Genomic DNA, 14,276 nt, shown 5'->3' with positions numbered 1-14,276 from the left:
CGTTCTGCTAAAAGAACATATCTGTCATTTTTGTTTTAATGATTCCCTTTAATGAGAAAAGCTTAATGATGCAAGGCTTATCATTAAACTTAAACTACATGACCAAAAGTATGTGGAAATGTGCTCATTGAAAATCTCATTCCAAAATCATTGGCATTAATATAGAGTTGTTCTCCCTTTTGCTAATTTAACAGCCTCTACTCTTCTTTGAAGGCTTTCCACTAGATGTTGGAACATTGCTGCAGGGACTTGCTTTAATTTAGCCACAAGCGTTAGTGAGGTCGGATATTGTGCGATTAGGCCTACCTCGCAGTCGGCATTCCAATTCATCCCAGAGGTGTTAGATGTGGTTGAGGTCAGGGCTCTGTGTGGGCCAGTCAAGTTCAACACCAATCTCGACAAACCATTTCTGTATGGACCTCACTTTGTGCACGGGGTTATTGTCAAGCTGAAACAGGAAAGGGCCTTCCCCAAACTTGCCACAAAGTTGGAAGCGCAGAATCATCTATAATGTCATTGTATGCTGTAGCATTAAGATTTCCTTTGTGGTACTAGGAGGCCTAGCCCGAACCATGAAAAACAGTCCCAGACCATTATTCCTCCTCCACCAAACTTTGAAGTTGGTGCTATGCATTCAGGAAGGTAGTGTTCTCCTGACGTCCGTCAATCTGCCAGGTGGTGAAGCGAGATTCATCACTCCAGAGAATGCGTTTCAACTGCTCCAGAGTCCAATGGCGGCAATCTTTATACCCCTCCAGCTGACGCTTGGCATTGTGCATGGTAATCTTAGGCTGCTTGGCATTGGAAACCCATTTCATTAAGCACCGACGTTGCTTCCAGAGGCAGTTTGGAACTCGGTAGTGAGTTGCAACTGAGGACAGAGGTTTTTTATGTGCTACGCACTTAAGTACTCGGTGGTCCCATTCTGTGAGCTTGTGTGGCCTACCACTTCGCGGCTGAGACGTTGTTGCTCTTAGACATTTTCACTTCACAATAACAACACTTATAGTTGACCCGGAGCAGCTCTAGCAGGGCAGAAATTTGACTTGTTGGAAAGGTGTCATCCTATGACAGTGCCACGTTGGAGTCACTGAGATCTTCAGTTTGGGCCATTCTACTGTCAATGTTTGTCTATGGAGATTGCATGGCAGTGTGCTTGACGTTATACACCGGTCAGCAACGGGTGTGGCTGAAATAGCAGAATCCACTAATTTGAAGGGGTGTCCACATACTTTTGTTTATATAATGTATTATTCATAAAGGAGAAAGAAAAACATTTTAGTTACTATTGGTGCTCACAATACAGTCGTGGCCAAAGTTTTTGAGAATGACACAAATATTCATTTCCACAAAATTAGCTGCTTCACTGTCTTTAGATATTTTGTCAGATGTTACTATGGAATACTGAAGTATAATTACAAGCATTTCATAAGTGCCAAAGGCTTTTATTGACAATTGCATGAAGTTGAGTCAAGATCTGCAGTGTTGACCCTTCTTTTTCAAGACCTCTGCAATCCGCCCTGGTATGCTGTCAATTTAACTTCTGGGCTACATCCTGATTGATGGCAGCCCATTTTTGCATAACCAATGCTTGGAGTTTGTCAGAATTTGTGGATTTTTGTTTTTTACACCCGCCTCTTGAGGATTGATCACAAGTTCTCAATGGGCTTAAGGTCTGGGGAATTTCCTGGCCACGGACCAAAAATATTGATGTTTTGTTCCCCGAGCCACTTAGTTATCACTTTTGCCTTATGGCAAGGTGCTCCATCATGCTGGAAAAGGCATTGTTCGTCACCAAACTGTTGCTGGATGGTTAGGAGAAGTTGTTCTCGGAGGATGTGTTGGTACTATTCTTTATTCCTGGCTGTGTTCTTAGGCAAAATTGTGAGTGAGCCCACTCTCTTGACTGAGAAGCAGTCCCACACAGGATGCTTTACTGTTGGCATGACACAGGACTGATGGTAGCGCTCACCTTGTCTTCTCCGGACAAGCTTTTTTCCGGATGCCCCAAACAATCCGAAAAGGGATTCATCAGAGAAAATGACTTTACCCCCTGCAAAATGACTTTGCGCCCTGAAGACTTCACAACAATTGAACCGCTCTCCTTGAAGTTCTTGATGATCCGATAAATGGTTGATTTAGGTGCAATCTTAATGGCAGCAATATCCTTGCCTGTGAAGACATTTTTGTGCAAAGCAATGATGACGGCACGTGTTTCCTTGCAGGTAACCATAGTTGACGGAGGAAGAACAATGATTCCAAGCACCACCCTCCTTTTGAAGCCTCTAGTCTGTTATTTGAACTCAATCAGCATGACGGAGTGATCTCCAGCTTTGTCCTTTTCAACATTCACACCTGTGTTAACAAGAGAATCACTGACATGGTGGTGCTAGTTGTTCTCATACTTCCAGTTATTGAACATTAAATACAGAAATCTAATTTACATTACAGCTGTGAGTCTTTCTGGTTGTCTCTAAGAGCTTTCCACACCTGGATTGTGCAACATTTGCCCATTTTTATTGTTTTGAAATTTCTTCAAGCTCTGTCAAATCGATTGTTATTCATTACTAGACAGCCATGTTCAGGTCTTGCCATAGATGTTCAAGTAGATTTAAGTGAAAACTGTAGCTTGGCCACTCAGGAACATTTACTGTCTTTTTGGTAAGCAACTCCAGTGTAGAATGGCCTTGTGTTTTAGATCATTGTCCTGCTGAAAGGTATATTCATCTCCCAGTGTCTGGTAGAAAGGATTCTGCCTCTCTAGTTCCAATCCATTTATTTTGAATCTAGAAAAACTCCCCATTTCTTAATGATTACTAGCATACCCTTTATTTTCAGGAGAAAAAGTTAATTGCTTTGACAATTATTTTATTTTAGTGCTATTTTTGGGAATATTTGTATTCTGTACAAGCTTCATTCTTTTCACTCTGTCAATTAGGTGCTGGGTAGACCGGTGCTGGGTCGACCAGTGCTGGGTAGATCTGGGCTCAAATCAAGTTTTATTGGTCACATACACATGGTTAGCAGATGTTATTGTGAGTGTGCTTCTAGAGCCGACAGTTAGCAGATGTTATTGTGAGTGTGCTTCTAGATCCGACAGTTAGCAGATGTTATTGTGAGTGTGCTTCTAGAGCCGACAGTTAGCAGATGTTATTGTGAGTGTGCTTCTAGATCCGACAGTTAGCAGATGTTATTGTGAAATGCTAGTGCTTCTAGAGCCGACAGTACATCAGTGTCTATCAGGTAATATCTAACAATTCCACAACAAAACGTAATATCTAACAATTCCACAACGAAACCTGATATACACAATCTAGTAAAGGAATGGGATAAGAATATATAAATATAAAATCTGTAAATGAGCAGTGACAGAGTGGCTAAGATGCAATAGATACTATAGAATAGATAGTGTAGGATACAGTATATACATATGAGATAAGTAATGCGAGATATGTAAACATTCTAAAAGTGGCATTATTAAAGTGACTAGTGTTCCATTTATTAAAGTGGCCAATGATATCAAGTCTGGAGGTAGGCAGCCACCTCCCGGTGCTAGTGATGGCTGTTTAACAATCTGATGGCCTTGATATAGAAGCTGTTTTTCAATCTCTCTATCCCAGCTTTGATGCACCTGTACTGACCTCGCCTTCTGGATGGAAGGGGTGAACAGGCAGAGGCTTGGGTGGTTATTGTCCTTGATTATCTTTTTATGTGACATCGGTTGTTGTAGGTGTCCTGGAGGGCAGGTAGTTTTCCCCCGGTGATGCGTTGTGCAGACTGCACCACCCTCTGGAGAGCACTGTGGTTGTTGCCGTACCAGGCGGTGATACAGCATGACAGGATGCTCTTAATTGTGCACCTGTAAAAGTTAGAGAGGGATTTTGGTGACAAGCTACACTTTTTTTCAGCCTCCTGAGGTTTTAAAGGCGCTGTTGCGCCTTCTTCACCACACTGTCTGTGTGTGTGGACCATTTCAGTTTCTCGGTGATATGTATGTGAGCATAAAACTTTCCACCTTCTTCACTGCTGCCCTGTCGATGTGGATGTGCTCCCTTTGCTGTTTCCTGAAGTACACAATAATTTATTTTGTTTGGCTGACATTGAGTGAGAGGTTATTTTTACACCACACTACACTGTTTGTATTCGGCCATATTCCCAGTTGCCTTGCCATAATTAAATGTGGTGGTACGTGCTTTCAGTTTTGCGCGAATGCTGCCATCAATCCATGGTTTCTGGTTAGGAAGGTTTTAATAGTCCCAGTGGGTACAACATCTCCTATACACTTCCTGATAAACTCGCTCACCGAGTCAGCGTATACGTCAGTGTTGTTCTCTGAGGTTACCTGGAACATATCCCAGCAATCTTGAAGCGTGGAATCCGATTGGTCAGACCAGCGTTGGATAGACCTAAGCACGGGCGCTTTCTGTTTTAGTTTCTGCCTATAGGAGGTGAGCAACAAGATGGAGTCAGATTTGCCAAAAGGAGGACAGGGGAGGGCCTTGTATGCATCGCGGAAGCTAGAGTAGCAATGGTCAAGCGTGTTACTCGCTCGTGTACTGCAAACAATACGCTGATAGAATTTAGGTAGCCTTGTTCTCAAATTAGATTTGTTTAAATCCCCAGCTACAATAAATGCAGCCTCAGGATATAAGGTTTCCAGTTTGAAGTTCCTTGATGGTCATATTGGTATCCACTTGCGAGGGGATATACGGCTCTGACAATAACCGAGGAGAGTTATCTTGGGAGATCATTCAGTCGGCCTTTGATTGTGAGGAATTCTAGGTCAGGTGAACAAAAGGACATGAGTTCCTGTATGTTGTTACAATTACACCATTAGTCGTTAATCTTGAAACATACACCTCCGCCCTTCTTCTTCCCAGAGATGTTTATTCCTATCGGCGCGATGCACTGAAAATCCCGTTGGCTGTACTGATTGACAGCATGTCCCAAGCTAGCCATGTTTCTGTGAAACAGAGTATGTTACAATCCCGGATATCTCTTTGGAAAGCAACTCTTGCCCTGATTTCGTCGAGTTTGTTAACTCGGGACTGGACATTAGCGAGTAATATACTTGGAAGCGGTGTGCGCGCATCCGAAGCCTCACTGGAAGACCGCTCCAGCACCCTCTCCTCCGGTGTTGTTGTTTTTGGTCGGCCTCTGGAATCAGTTCAAATGCCCTGGGAGGTGCAGACAAAGGATCCCCTTTGGGAAAGTCGTAATTCCACTTTGACTATATGGAGTATTGTGTGTAGGCCAGTGACAGAAAATCTACATTTAATCCATTTTAAATTCGGGATGGAACACAACAAAATGTGAAAAAAGTAAAAGGGTGTGAACTTTCTGAAGGCACTTTATATAAAACAAATGGTGGGCCACTGCTGCTGAATTGATATAGGGGGTCACTGTATGTCTGGCTCTGTCTCCCAGACACACTGCAGTCACTCACACCACATGGAAGTCTCGTCTTGTCTTTGTTCTATAGACATTACAGATGGTGACCATCAAAATGATTATAAACCTTTGGCCTGTAGTACTTCACAGCACAAGCTGTGAGATCTAACTTAAATTGCAGCCATTGGACTGGCATTTAGTACTTACTTCACTACCGGTGGAACACACTGAGTAGGTTTTAAAGGATTCAAGCATGCTGTTTTATTATGGGAATTGGTTTTCAAGATTCTCAGACTCTCGCTCTATTTGAGACACTTGGAATTTTCCTTGTGATATTAATCTTGCTCTCTCTCTTCCTTCCCCTCTTTCTCCCTTTTTTTTGTTGCCTATCTCTCCGTCTCTCTCTCTCTAGCCGATGAAGAGAAATTGGATGAGCGGGCCAAGCTGAGTGTTGCAGCCAAGCGTTCTCTCTTCAGGGTATGCACCAATGTGTCGGAGGAAACACAGTATACCTGGCGACTTGGACAGCGTGCACTGCGCCCTGGCCTAGCGTCGTCCCTAACCCGGACGACGCTGGGCCAATTGTGCGTCGCCCCATGGGCCTCCCGGTCGCGGCCGGCTGCGACAGAGCCTTGGCTCGAACCCAGAATCTCTGATGGCACATCATTAGACCACTGCGCCACCTGGGTGGCCCTCTCTTACTCTTTTCTATTGAAGTATCAATCTATTCCCTTAATACAGAGTTTGAGCTTTGAATTGGTTTGAAAACATGGAAGGTGACTCTGGTCTCCCTGCATGGCTTCCCCAGGAGTTGGAGAGGAACACGGATGGGGGCTCCCCAAAACCCCCATCACGGAACGTGGCCATGGAGAGGCGACTGAGACGCACCCAGGACCGCTCCCATACCCAGCCAGTCACTACTGAGGAGGTGGTCATTGCTGCCACGTAAGTCCCAACTATACCTGCCTCTCCATTCCTCCATCTGCTGTTACCTTGTTACCTTTCTGCCTTGCGTCATTTTGCCTTAAAACAGTCTCACAGGTTTGACTCTTCAAAGGGCTTGACACTGAAACATAGTAAGTATCCACTGAAGCTTATAAACACTTAACACAATATAAACAGTTTATAGCAGCTTATAAACACTCCATTTACATTATACTCACTATTCTATTGTGAAGTGAACTACCTTAATTTAAAGCTGGAATGCTTTAGCGGTCAAACTTTCACAGCCATTTGCGATATTACAACAACAATTACGTTTCTTCAAACAACTGTTTTTTTTTTGGACCCCATCTGACACAATTTGCTCATCATTGCACGTGCAATTTCAATGCTAGATTCTAATATCAATGCTGAATGCAAAAAGTCTCTGTTTCAAAAACTTAACAATAACAAATGCGCCTGTGTCGCCCAGTGGCTCCGTTTCACCGTTCTACAGATCTCCGCTTTAAAAGGGAATTCCATTCACAAGAATCATATGGATCTCCTCCATCTCCCATCTCCCTTCCTGCGGTCACATCTGTCTCTGTATGACTCGGTCTCTGTCCCCTCTGTGTCACCCTATGTCTCTGCGACTCTCGATACCGTCACTGTGAAGTGTATACGGTGGGAGCACGCTTCTCTAGCCCCACTCTAGTCAGCAGAAAACTGACACCATACAGGTACACAGGCACGGAAGTGAGCACACCCATGTGGCATTAGCAGCCTATGGGAGTTCAGGGGTTATCCTAACCCAGAAACTAACCTAATTAGCCTGCTCCCAAATCTGTTTGTGCTGTCTTGCTAACTCCTATGGTGAGAGTTGGCAAGACAGCACAAACGGAACTGGTACCAGGCTATAACCTAACCACAACAGCTACAGTACACTGGTTGGTTGTTTACTGGCTCCATCATCATGACGGAGACATTGTTGATGGAGCATTTGGTCCAAACAGAGTGTTTGTCTGTGTGTAATTATATTAACCTTTGCTGAAATTCCAACCATCAATCTGTTCTCACAAGGTCAGGAGGGGTGTTTGGCACCCCCTTGTGTATTTAGAGGGAACAACTTCCATGTAAAAATCTGTTGCATATATTACTCTATTTTCTCTTTTCTCTACATGTTATGATGTTACACCATTGTCAATTTTGTGGTATCCAGGATCTCCTACAACCTACTCAAAAGATGGAGCATAGAAATTGTGCTTTGTCAACCGGTCAATACAAAGATACTGTATTTGTCCACATCTTGTAGGCTATGCACTGGACTGTACACCCTTTCTGTCTGTGTTGCATGGCCCTGGCCTTCATGAACGAGCCTGCCTTCCTGTTCATTTTCTCCCCCCCATCTCCCTATCTGTGTGTAATTCCTCCTCCCAGCCTGCATGCATCATCACAGGAGAGTGCTGCAGCCAGAGAGCAGGCCAGGCAGACCCATAATGCACCAGAGGTCCAGAGAGAAGCCCAGCGGACGTCCACCAAGCTCCTCCAGACTTCTTCTCCTGAGGAGAACCAGCCCCAGACCCAGAATCATGTATGTATTCATGAATGATGTGTATTATATTAATATACACTGCTCAAAAAAATAAAGGAACACTTAAACAACACAATGTAACTCCAAGTCAATCACACTTCTGTGAAACAGAACTGTCCACTTAGGAAGCAACACTGATTGACAATACATTTCACATGCTCTTGTGCAAATGGAATAGACAACAGGTGGAAATTATAGGCAATTAGCAAGACACCCCCAATAAAGGAGTGGTTCTGCATGTGGGGACCATAGACCACTTCTCAGTTCCTATGCTTCCTGGCTGATGTTTTGGTCACTTTTGAATGCTGGCGGTGCTTTCACTCTAGTGGTAGCATGAGACGGAGTCTACAACCCACACAAGTGTCTCAGGTGGTGCAGCTCATCCAGGATGGCACATCAATACGAGCTGTGGCAAGAAGGTTTGCTGTGTCTGTCAGCGTAGTGTCCAGAGCATGGAGGCGCTACCAGGAGACAGGCCAGTACATCAGGAGACGTGAAGGAGGGCGTAGGAGGGCAACAACCCAGCAGCAGGACCGCTACCTCCGCCTTTGTGCAAGGAGGAGCAGGAGGAGCACTGCCAGAGCCCTGCAAAATGACCACCAGCAGGCCACAAATGAGGGTGGTATGAGGGCCCGACGTTCACAGTTGGGGGTTGTGTTTATAGCCCAACACCGTGCAGGACATTTTTCATTTGCCAGAGAACACCAAGATGGGCAAATTCGCCAGGCGCCCTGTGCTCTTCACAGATGAAAGCAGGTTCACACTGAGCACATGTGACAGACGTGACAGTCTGGAGACGCCGTGGAGAACGTTCTGCTGCCTGCAACATCCTCCAGCATGACCGGTTTGGCGGTGGGTCAGTCATGGTTTGGGGTGGCATTTCTTTGGGGGGCCTCCATGTGCTCACCAGAGGTAGCCTGACTGCCATTAGGTACCGAGATGAGATCCTCAGACCCCTTGTGAGACCATTTGCTGGTGCGGTTGGCCCTGGGTTCCACCTAATGCAAGACAATGCTAGACCTCATGTGGCTGGAGTGTGTCAGCAGTTCCTGCAAGAGGAAGGCATTGATGCTATGGACTGGCCCGCCTGTTCCCCAGACCAGAAACCAATTGAGCACATCTGGGACATCATGTCTCGCTCCATCCACCAACGCCACGTTGCACTGCAGACTGTCCAGGCGTTGTTGGATACTTTAGTCCAGGTCTGGGAGGAGATCCCTCAGGAGACCATCCGCCACCTCATCAGGAGCATGCCCAGGCGTTGTAGGGAGGTCATACAGGCATGTGGAGGCCACACACACTACTGAGCCTCATTTTGACTTGTTTTAAGGACATTACATCAAAGTTGGATCAGCCTGTAGTGTGGATCAGCCTGTAGTGTAGGAAGTGCTCATTTTGAGTGTGACTCCAAATCCAGACCCTCCATGGGTTGATACATTTGATTTCCATTTATCATTTTTGTGTGATTTTGTTGTCAGCACATTCAACTATGTAAAGAAAAAAGTATTTAATAAGAATATTTAATTCATTCAGATCTAGGATGTGTTAATTTAGTGTTCCCTTTATTTTTTTGAGCAGTGTATTTATAATCTGGTGTATGTATCATCATCAGTATGCCATCCTATCATGCCTTCCAGCCAGAACGCACACTTTTAAAAGTTTGTGTTTTCTCTTCGATGGTTTGAAATGCATTGTATCGGCCATGTGTCAAGTAAATTAAATCAAATCAAAAACCCAGCAGGGCCAGGGGGACGCAGAGCCGGATCTATCCACCTTAAGCTTGGCAGAGAAGATGGCTCTGTTCAACAGGCTGGCCCAGCCAGCCAGCAGGGTGATCCGCACCAGGCCGGACAGCAGGGGGCGCAGGGCCAACGCCCGTTACCAGACCCAGCCCATCACCCTGGGAGACCTGGAGCAGGTAGGGAGACAATGGAGCAGATATTATAGCAGGGGTTGTGACTGTATTCGTGTGTGACGGGGTCATCGTGGTGATTGTGGCTGTAATCGTATACTATCCATAACCCTTCTTATATAGTGCTGTCCCTTATCTAGTTCAACATTGATTCAAGCCTCTTATCCCCTTTGTTGACGTTCAACATCACCCATTGTGTGTTTAGTACCATTTCATAGAAATGTCACACTCACAAACACACACCGTTTTCCTAAGTGTGTGAGACTGTGTGTGTGTTCTCTGGTCCAGGAGCGCTCAGACACTGTCCCCTGTGATGAGCAGGAGCTAGGTGACGGGGGCCAGTGTGGCATCACACAAGTAAGGCTCTACCCACGGCATGGTGGCCAGGGAGTGGAGGCTAATGCAACTGGAGCTATGCTTGGCTCTTGGCAGCACCGGCTTTGTCCATATGTGCGTGACCAAAGTGAAAAGATCAGGTTCATTAGTAAACATGAATTGTTTGCTTTTGTTAGTTCTGTGAATAAAATAGCAATAGCATACAATTACTTAGAGAATCTATGGATAATTTGCTGATGTTCTTCTAATGAATCTGAGGCGGCTTCATTTGAAAGCGAAACACATTGTCATCGCATGCCGTAGCAGCTTTTGAAGAAAGCCTAATTTAATTAGAGCACAAGACACAGGTGCTATCTCCCTGATTGGCCTGTGATGTCAATTAAGAGATTGTTGTGTGATGATGTGCGGACGAAGGCTGGGAGTGGTTTCTCCCAAATGGCACTCTATTCCCATTCTAGTGCACGACACAGGAGGATGGTGGCACCTTATTGGGGAGGGCGGGCTGGTGGTAATGGCTGGAGCGTAATTAGTGGAATGGTATCACATTTATGGTTTACATGTATTTGACGCCATTCCATTTACTCCGTTCCGGACGTCATTATGAGCCGTCCTCTCCTCAGCAGCCTCCACTGCTGCACTACTTTTGGGGCCCTGTCCAAAGTAGTGCACTAAATGGGGAATAGGGTGCCATTTGGGCTGCAGACGCTATTTCACTGAGCTGCTCTTTGGCATAAACAAGACCCTCTGTGGGAGAGGAGAGGAAAATGGAAGAGAATAAAAAGCTGCTCCCTTGTTCATTCTCTGAATGGAGGGATGGACTGAATGCAGTTGATCAGCCAATGTTGATCTCTCACCAGTCACTGTTAGAAACAAGGTTGTTGTGACTGAAAGAGAGGGACGAATGAAGGAATGGGCTTCTTGAGACTGTAGTTAGTGAGCCATACAGTATAGGGTTGACACAGACAGTGAAGTCTTAACATTATTCACTCCTAAATGGTATCGACGTTTGAGCACAGCTTGTTCAGACAGCATTGAGGTCTGCCTACTTTCCTCTCATAAAGAGTACAGCACTGTAAATGTACAGTACATTGTTGTAATCTGAGCAGATTACCTCAGAGGAAATACATTAGTTAGTTTTCTGTTATGTGTGTTGTGAAAGTGATTTCTAGGTTTGTCCTTCGACTTAGAAGATCAGGAATGTCCTTTAACTTGATTTTGTTTACACCACAACAGGATATGTAAATTATGTAACAACAAAGACGAGATGATTCATAAAAGTAAATTACTTTTTTGGGTCAGTTTGCTTCTGTTTGGTGCCCAATGAATATGACCCTGGATTCATTGTGCTTTGTGGTTGTCAGGGGGTGGGCCGTGATTGGCTAGGCAAACTGCAGTCCTTTTGATCCACACAGGAAGTGCTCAGTCTGTGAATAGTCAGCTTTTAGTTCCATTGTCTGTTGGTTAGACTGCTGCCTCATTATTACTAGGCAGACGGGCTCATCTGCTGTGGGAACTTCAGTAGACGTTGTTCAGCAGACTTTGTCCACTCTAGCTGACTTTGTTTTCTCTCTCTGCCTCTCTCATCCCGCTCTCTTGTCTCTCTCTCTCTCTCTCTCTCTCTCTCTCTCGCTCTCCCCCTTTTCCCTCGACCCAGATCCATAACGGGGCCAAGTTGGGCCAGCTATTCTCATCTGCCCTCAGACCTGGGGCCACGGTCGCCACAGACCACGCAGGGGACATCCACTTAGCCACTGGGGGCAGGGCTAGCCCAGCAGAGGCACCCAACCCTGGGTACTGCGAAAGGTCCATCCCCCACCACCCTAGCCCTCCCACCCAGATCACAGAACCCTCCAATGCCATCTGGAGGTCTGTGCCTGGCCCCCACCACCAAGCCTCTCTGGATCTCCAGGCGAACCAGACTGACTCAACCACCATCCTCCCCCAGGGAGAGGAGGGCGATCTGTGGGGAGGGAAGAGAAAGTTGCCCTCTCCGGAGGGAGGTGTCAGAAAGGCCCCCATGCCTCAGGCCTGGTCTGGTGAGAGGGAGTGGGAGGAGGAGCAGCGTTTGGCCAGGATGGGTGGTGAGGGTGTGGAGCCCCAGCGTGTGTTGAAGGGGACAGAGACTGGTGGTGGTGGTCTCCACCAGGACCACAGGCAGCACCAGGAGCAGAGGGGCTATCTGAGACAGTCATCATTAGACCTCCAGGACCCAGACGGACACAGATCAAAGGTCATCAGCACTGGTAAGCAGAAGCTATTCTGAAAATATAGTTTACCGAGCTACCAACTATTTCACACTGGAATAAGTAAGCTACAGTGAAGCTGCCCTTAAGAAAAATATAGTGATAAATTATCATATTGAAATGTAATGGAGTACAAATTGCAAGAACAGATCACTCTGCAGTCAGATGTTAACAGAATGTGTAGTTTAGCCTATTAAACACACAAACTATGTTTCAAGTGAGAATTCTGGCAGGTCTGGTGCCAACAAAGAAAGGAAAATCACCCATATTATTGTTTATATTTGCAGAACAAGTAGTGTGTAGTTCCAGTAGTTGGCTACATAGCAACAAAAAAAGTAATTAACTACTGAAAACACCAACCAGATTGAAGTTTAGTTCTACTACCAACAAAAATGTAGTTAACTGACATGTAGTTCACTACTCCCCAGCAATGCTGGTGAGACAAGCTTCCAGGGGCTGTGGTCTGACAGGGGAAGGAGGGAGGAAGGGTGGTCTTTTCTGTTAGTCTTTCACTTTCTCTCACTCTGCCTCTCTTTTGCTCATGCTTTAAAAAATCCACATCAAATTCTTAGAAATTCTCCACTCTCTCTCTCTCTCGCGCTTGCTCACACACACACATACAGTTGAAGTCGGAAGTTTACATACACCTTAGCCGAATACATTTAAACTCAGTTTTTCACAATTCCTGACATTTAATCAGAGTAAAAATTAGGTCAGTTAGGATCACCACTTTATTTTAAGAATGTTAAATGTCAGAATAATAGTAGAGAGATATATTTCAGCTCTTATTTCTTTCATCACATTCCCAGTGGGTCTGAAGTTAACATACACTCAATTAGTTTTTGGTAGTATTGCCTTTAAATTGTTTAACTGGGGTCAAATGGTTCGGGTAGCCTTCCACAAGCTTCCCACAATTAGTTTGGTGAATTTTGGCCCATTCCTCCTGACAGAGCTAGTGTAACGGAATCAGATTTGTAGGCCTCCTTGCTTGCACACACTTTTTCAGTTCTGCCCACAAATTTTCTATGGGATTGAGGTCAGGGCTTTGTGATGGCCACTCCAATACCTTGACTTTGTTGTCCTGAAGCCATTTTACCACAACTTTGGAAATATGCTTGGGGTCATTGTCCATTTGGAAGACCCATTTGCGACCAAGCTTTAACTTCCTGACTGATGTCTTGAGATGTTGCTTCAATATATCCACATAATTCTCCTTCCTCACGATGCCATCTATTTTGTGAAGTGCACCAGTCCCTCCTGCAGCAAAGCACCCCCACAACATGATGCTGCCACCCCCGTGCTTCACGGTTGGGATGGTGTTCTTCGGCTTGCAAGCCTCCCCTTTTTCCTCCAAACATAATGATGGTCATTTATGGCCAATCAGTTCTATTTTTGTTTCATCAGACCAGAGGACATTTCTCCAAAAAGTACAATCTTTGTCCCCATGTGAAGTTGCAAACCATAGTCTGGCTATTTTATGGAGGTTTTTGAGCAGTGGCGTCTTCCTTGCTGAGCACCCTTTCATGTTATGTCGATGTAGGACTCGTTTTACTGTGGATATAGATATTTTTGTACCTGGTTTCCAGCATCTTCACAAGGTCCTTTGCTGTTGTTCTGGGATTGATTTGCACTTTTCGCACCAAAGTATGTTAATCTCTAGGAGACAGAACGCTTCTCCTTCCTGAGCGGTATGACGGCTGCTTGGTCCCATGGTGTTTATACTTGTGTACTATTGTTTGTACAGATGGACGTGGTACCGTCAGGTGTTTGGAAATTGTTCCCAAGGATGAACCAGACTAGTGGAAGTCTACAATTTATTTTTCTGAGGTCTTGGCTGATTTCTTTTGATTTTCCCATGATGTCACATAAAGAGGCACTGAGT

The 14,276-nt window shown here is 45.2% G+C and overlaps 1 protein-coding gene across 1 annotated transcript in view; it reads left to right on the top strand.

Moving 5' to 3' along the window:
- Window positions 1–14,276, top strand: part of LOC135517537 (supervillin-like) — a 109,762-nt gene that overhangs the window by 32,839 nt on the left and 62,647 nt on the right. The window contains exons 8-12 of the mRNA XM_064941934.1: window positions 5,804–5,868; window positions 6,200–6,336; window positions 7,750–7,903; window positions 9,642–9,821; window positions 11,806–12,394. Coding sequence (XP_064798006.1) covers window positions 5,804–5,868; window positions 6,200–6,336; window positions 7,750–7,903; window positions 9,642–9,821; window positions 11,806–12,394 — 1,125 coding nt within the window. The remainder of the gene's footprint in view (window positions 1–5,803; window positions 5,869–6,199; window positions 6,337–7,749; window positions 7,904–9,641; window positions 9,822–11,805; window positions 12,395–14,276) is intronic.

Source organism: Oncorhynchus masou, chromosome 28 (genome assembly GCF_036934945.1).
Source record: "Oncorhynchus masou masou isolate Uvic2021 chromosome 28, UVic_Omas_1.1, whole genome shotgun sequence".
NCBI lineage: Eukaryota > Metazoa > Chordata > Actinopteri > Salmoniformes > Salmonidae > Oncorhynchus > Oncorhynchus masou.
The sequence above is the reverse complement of the archived record's forward strand: the minus strand, read 5'-3'. Positions and strand labels throughout refer to the sequence as shown.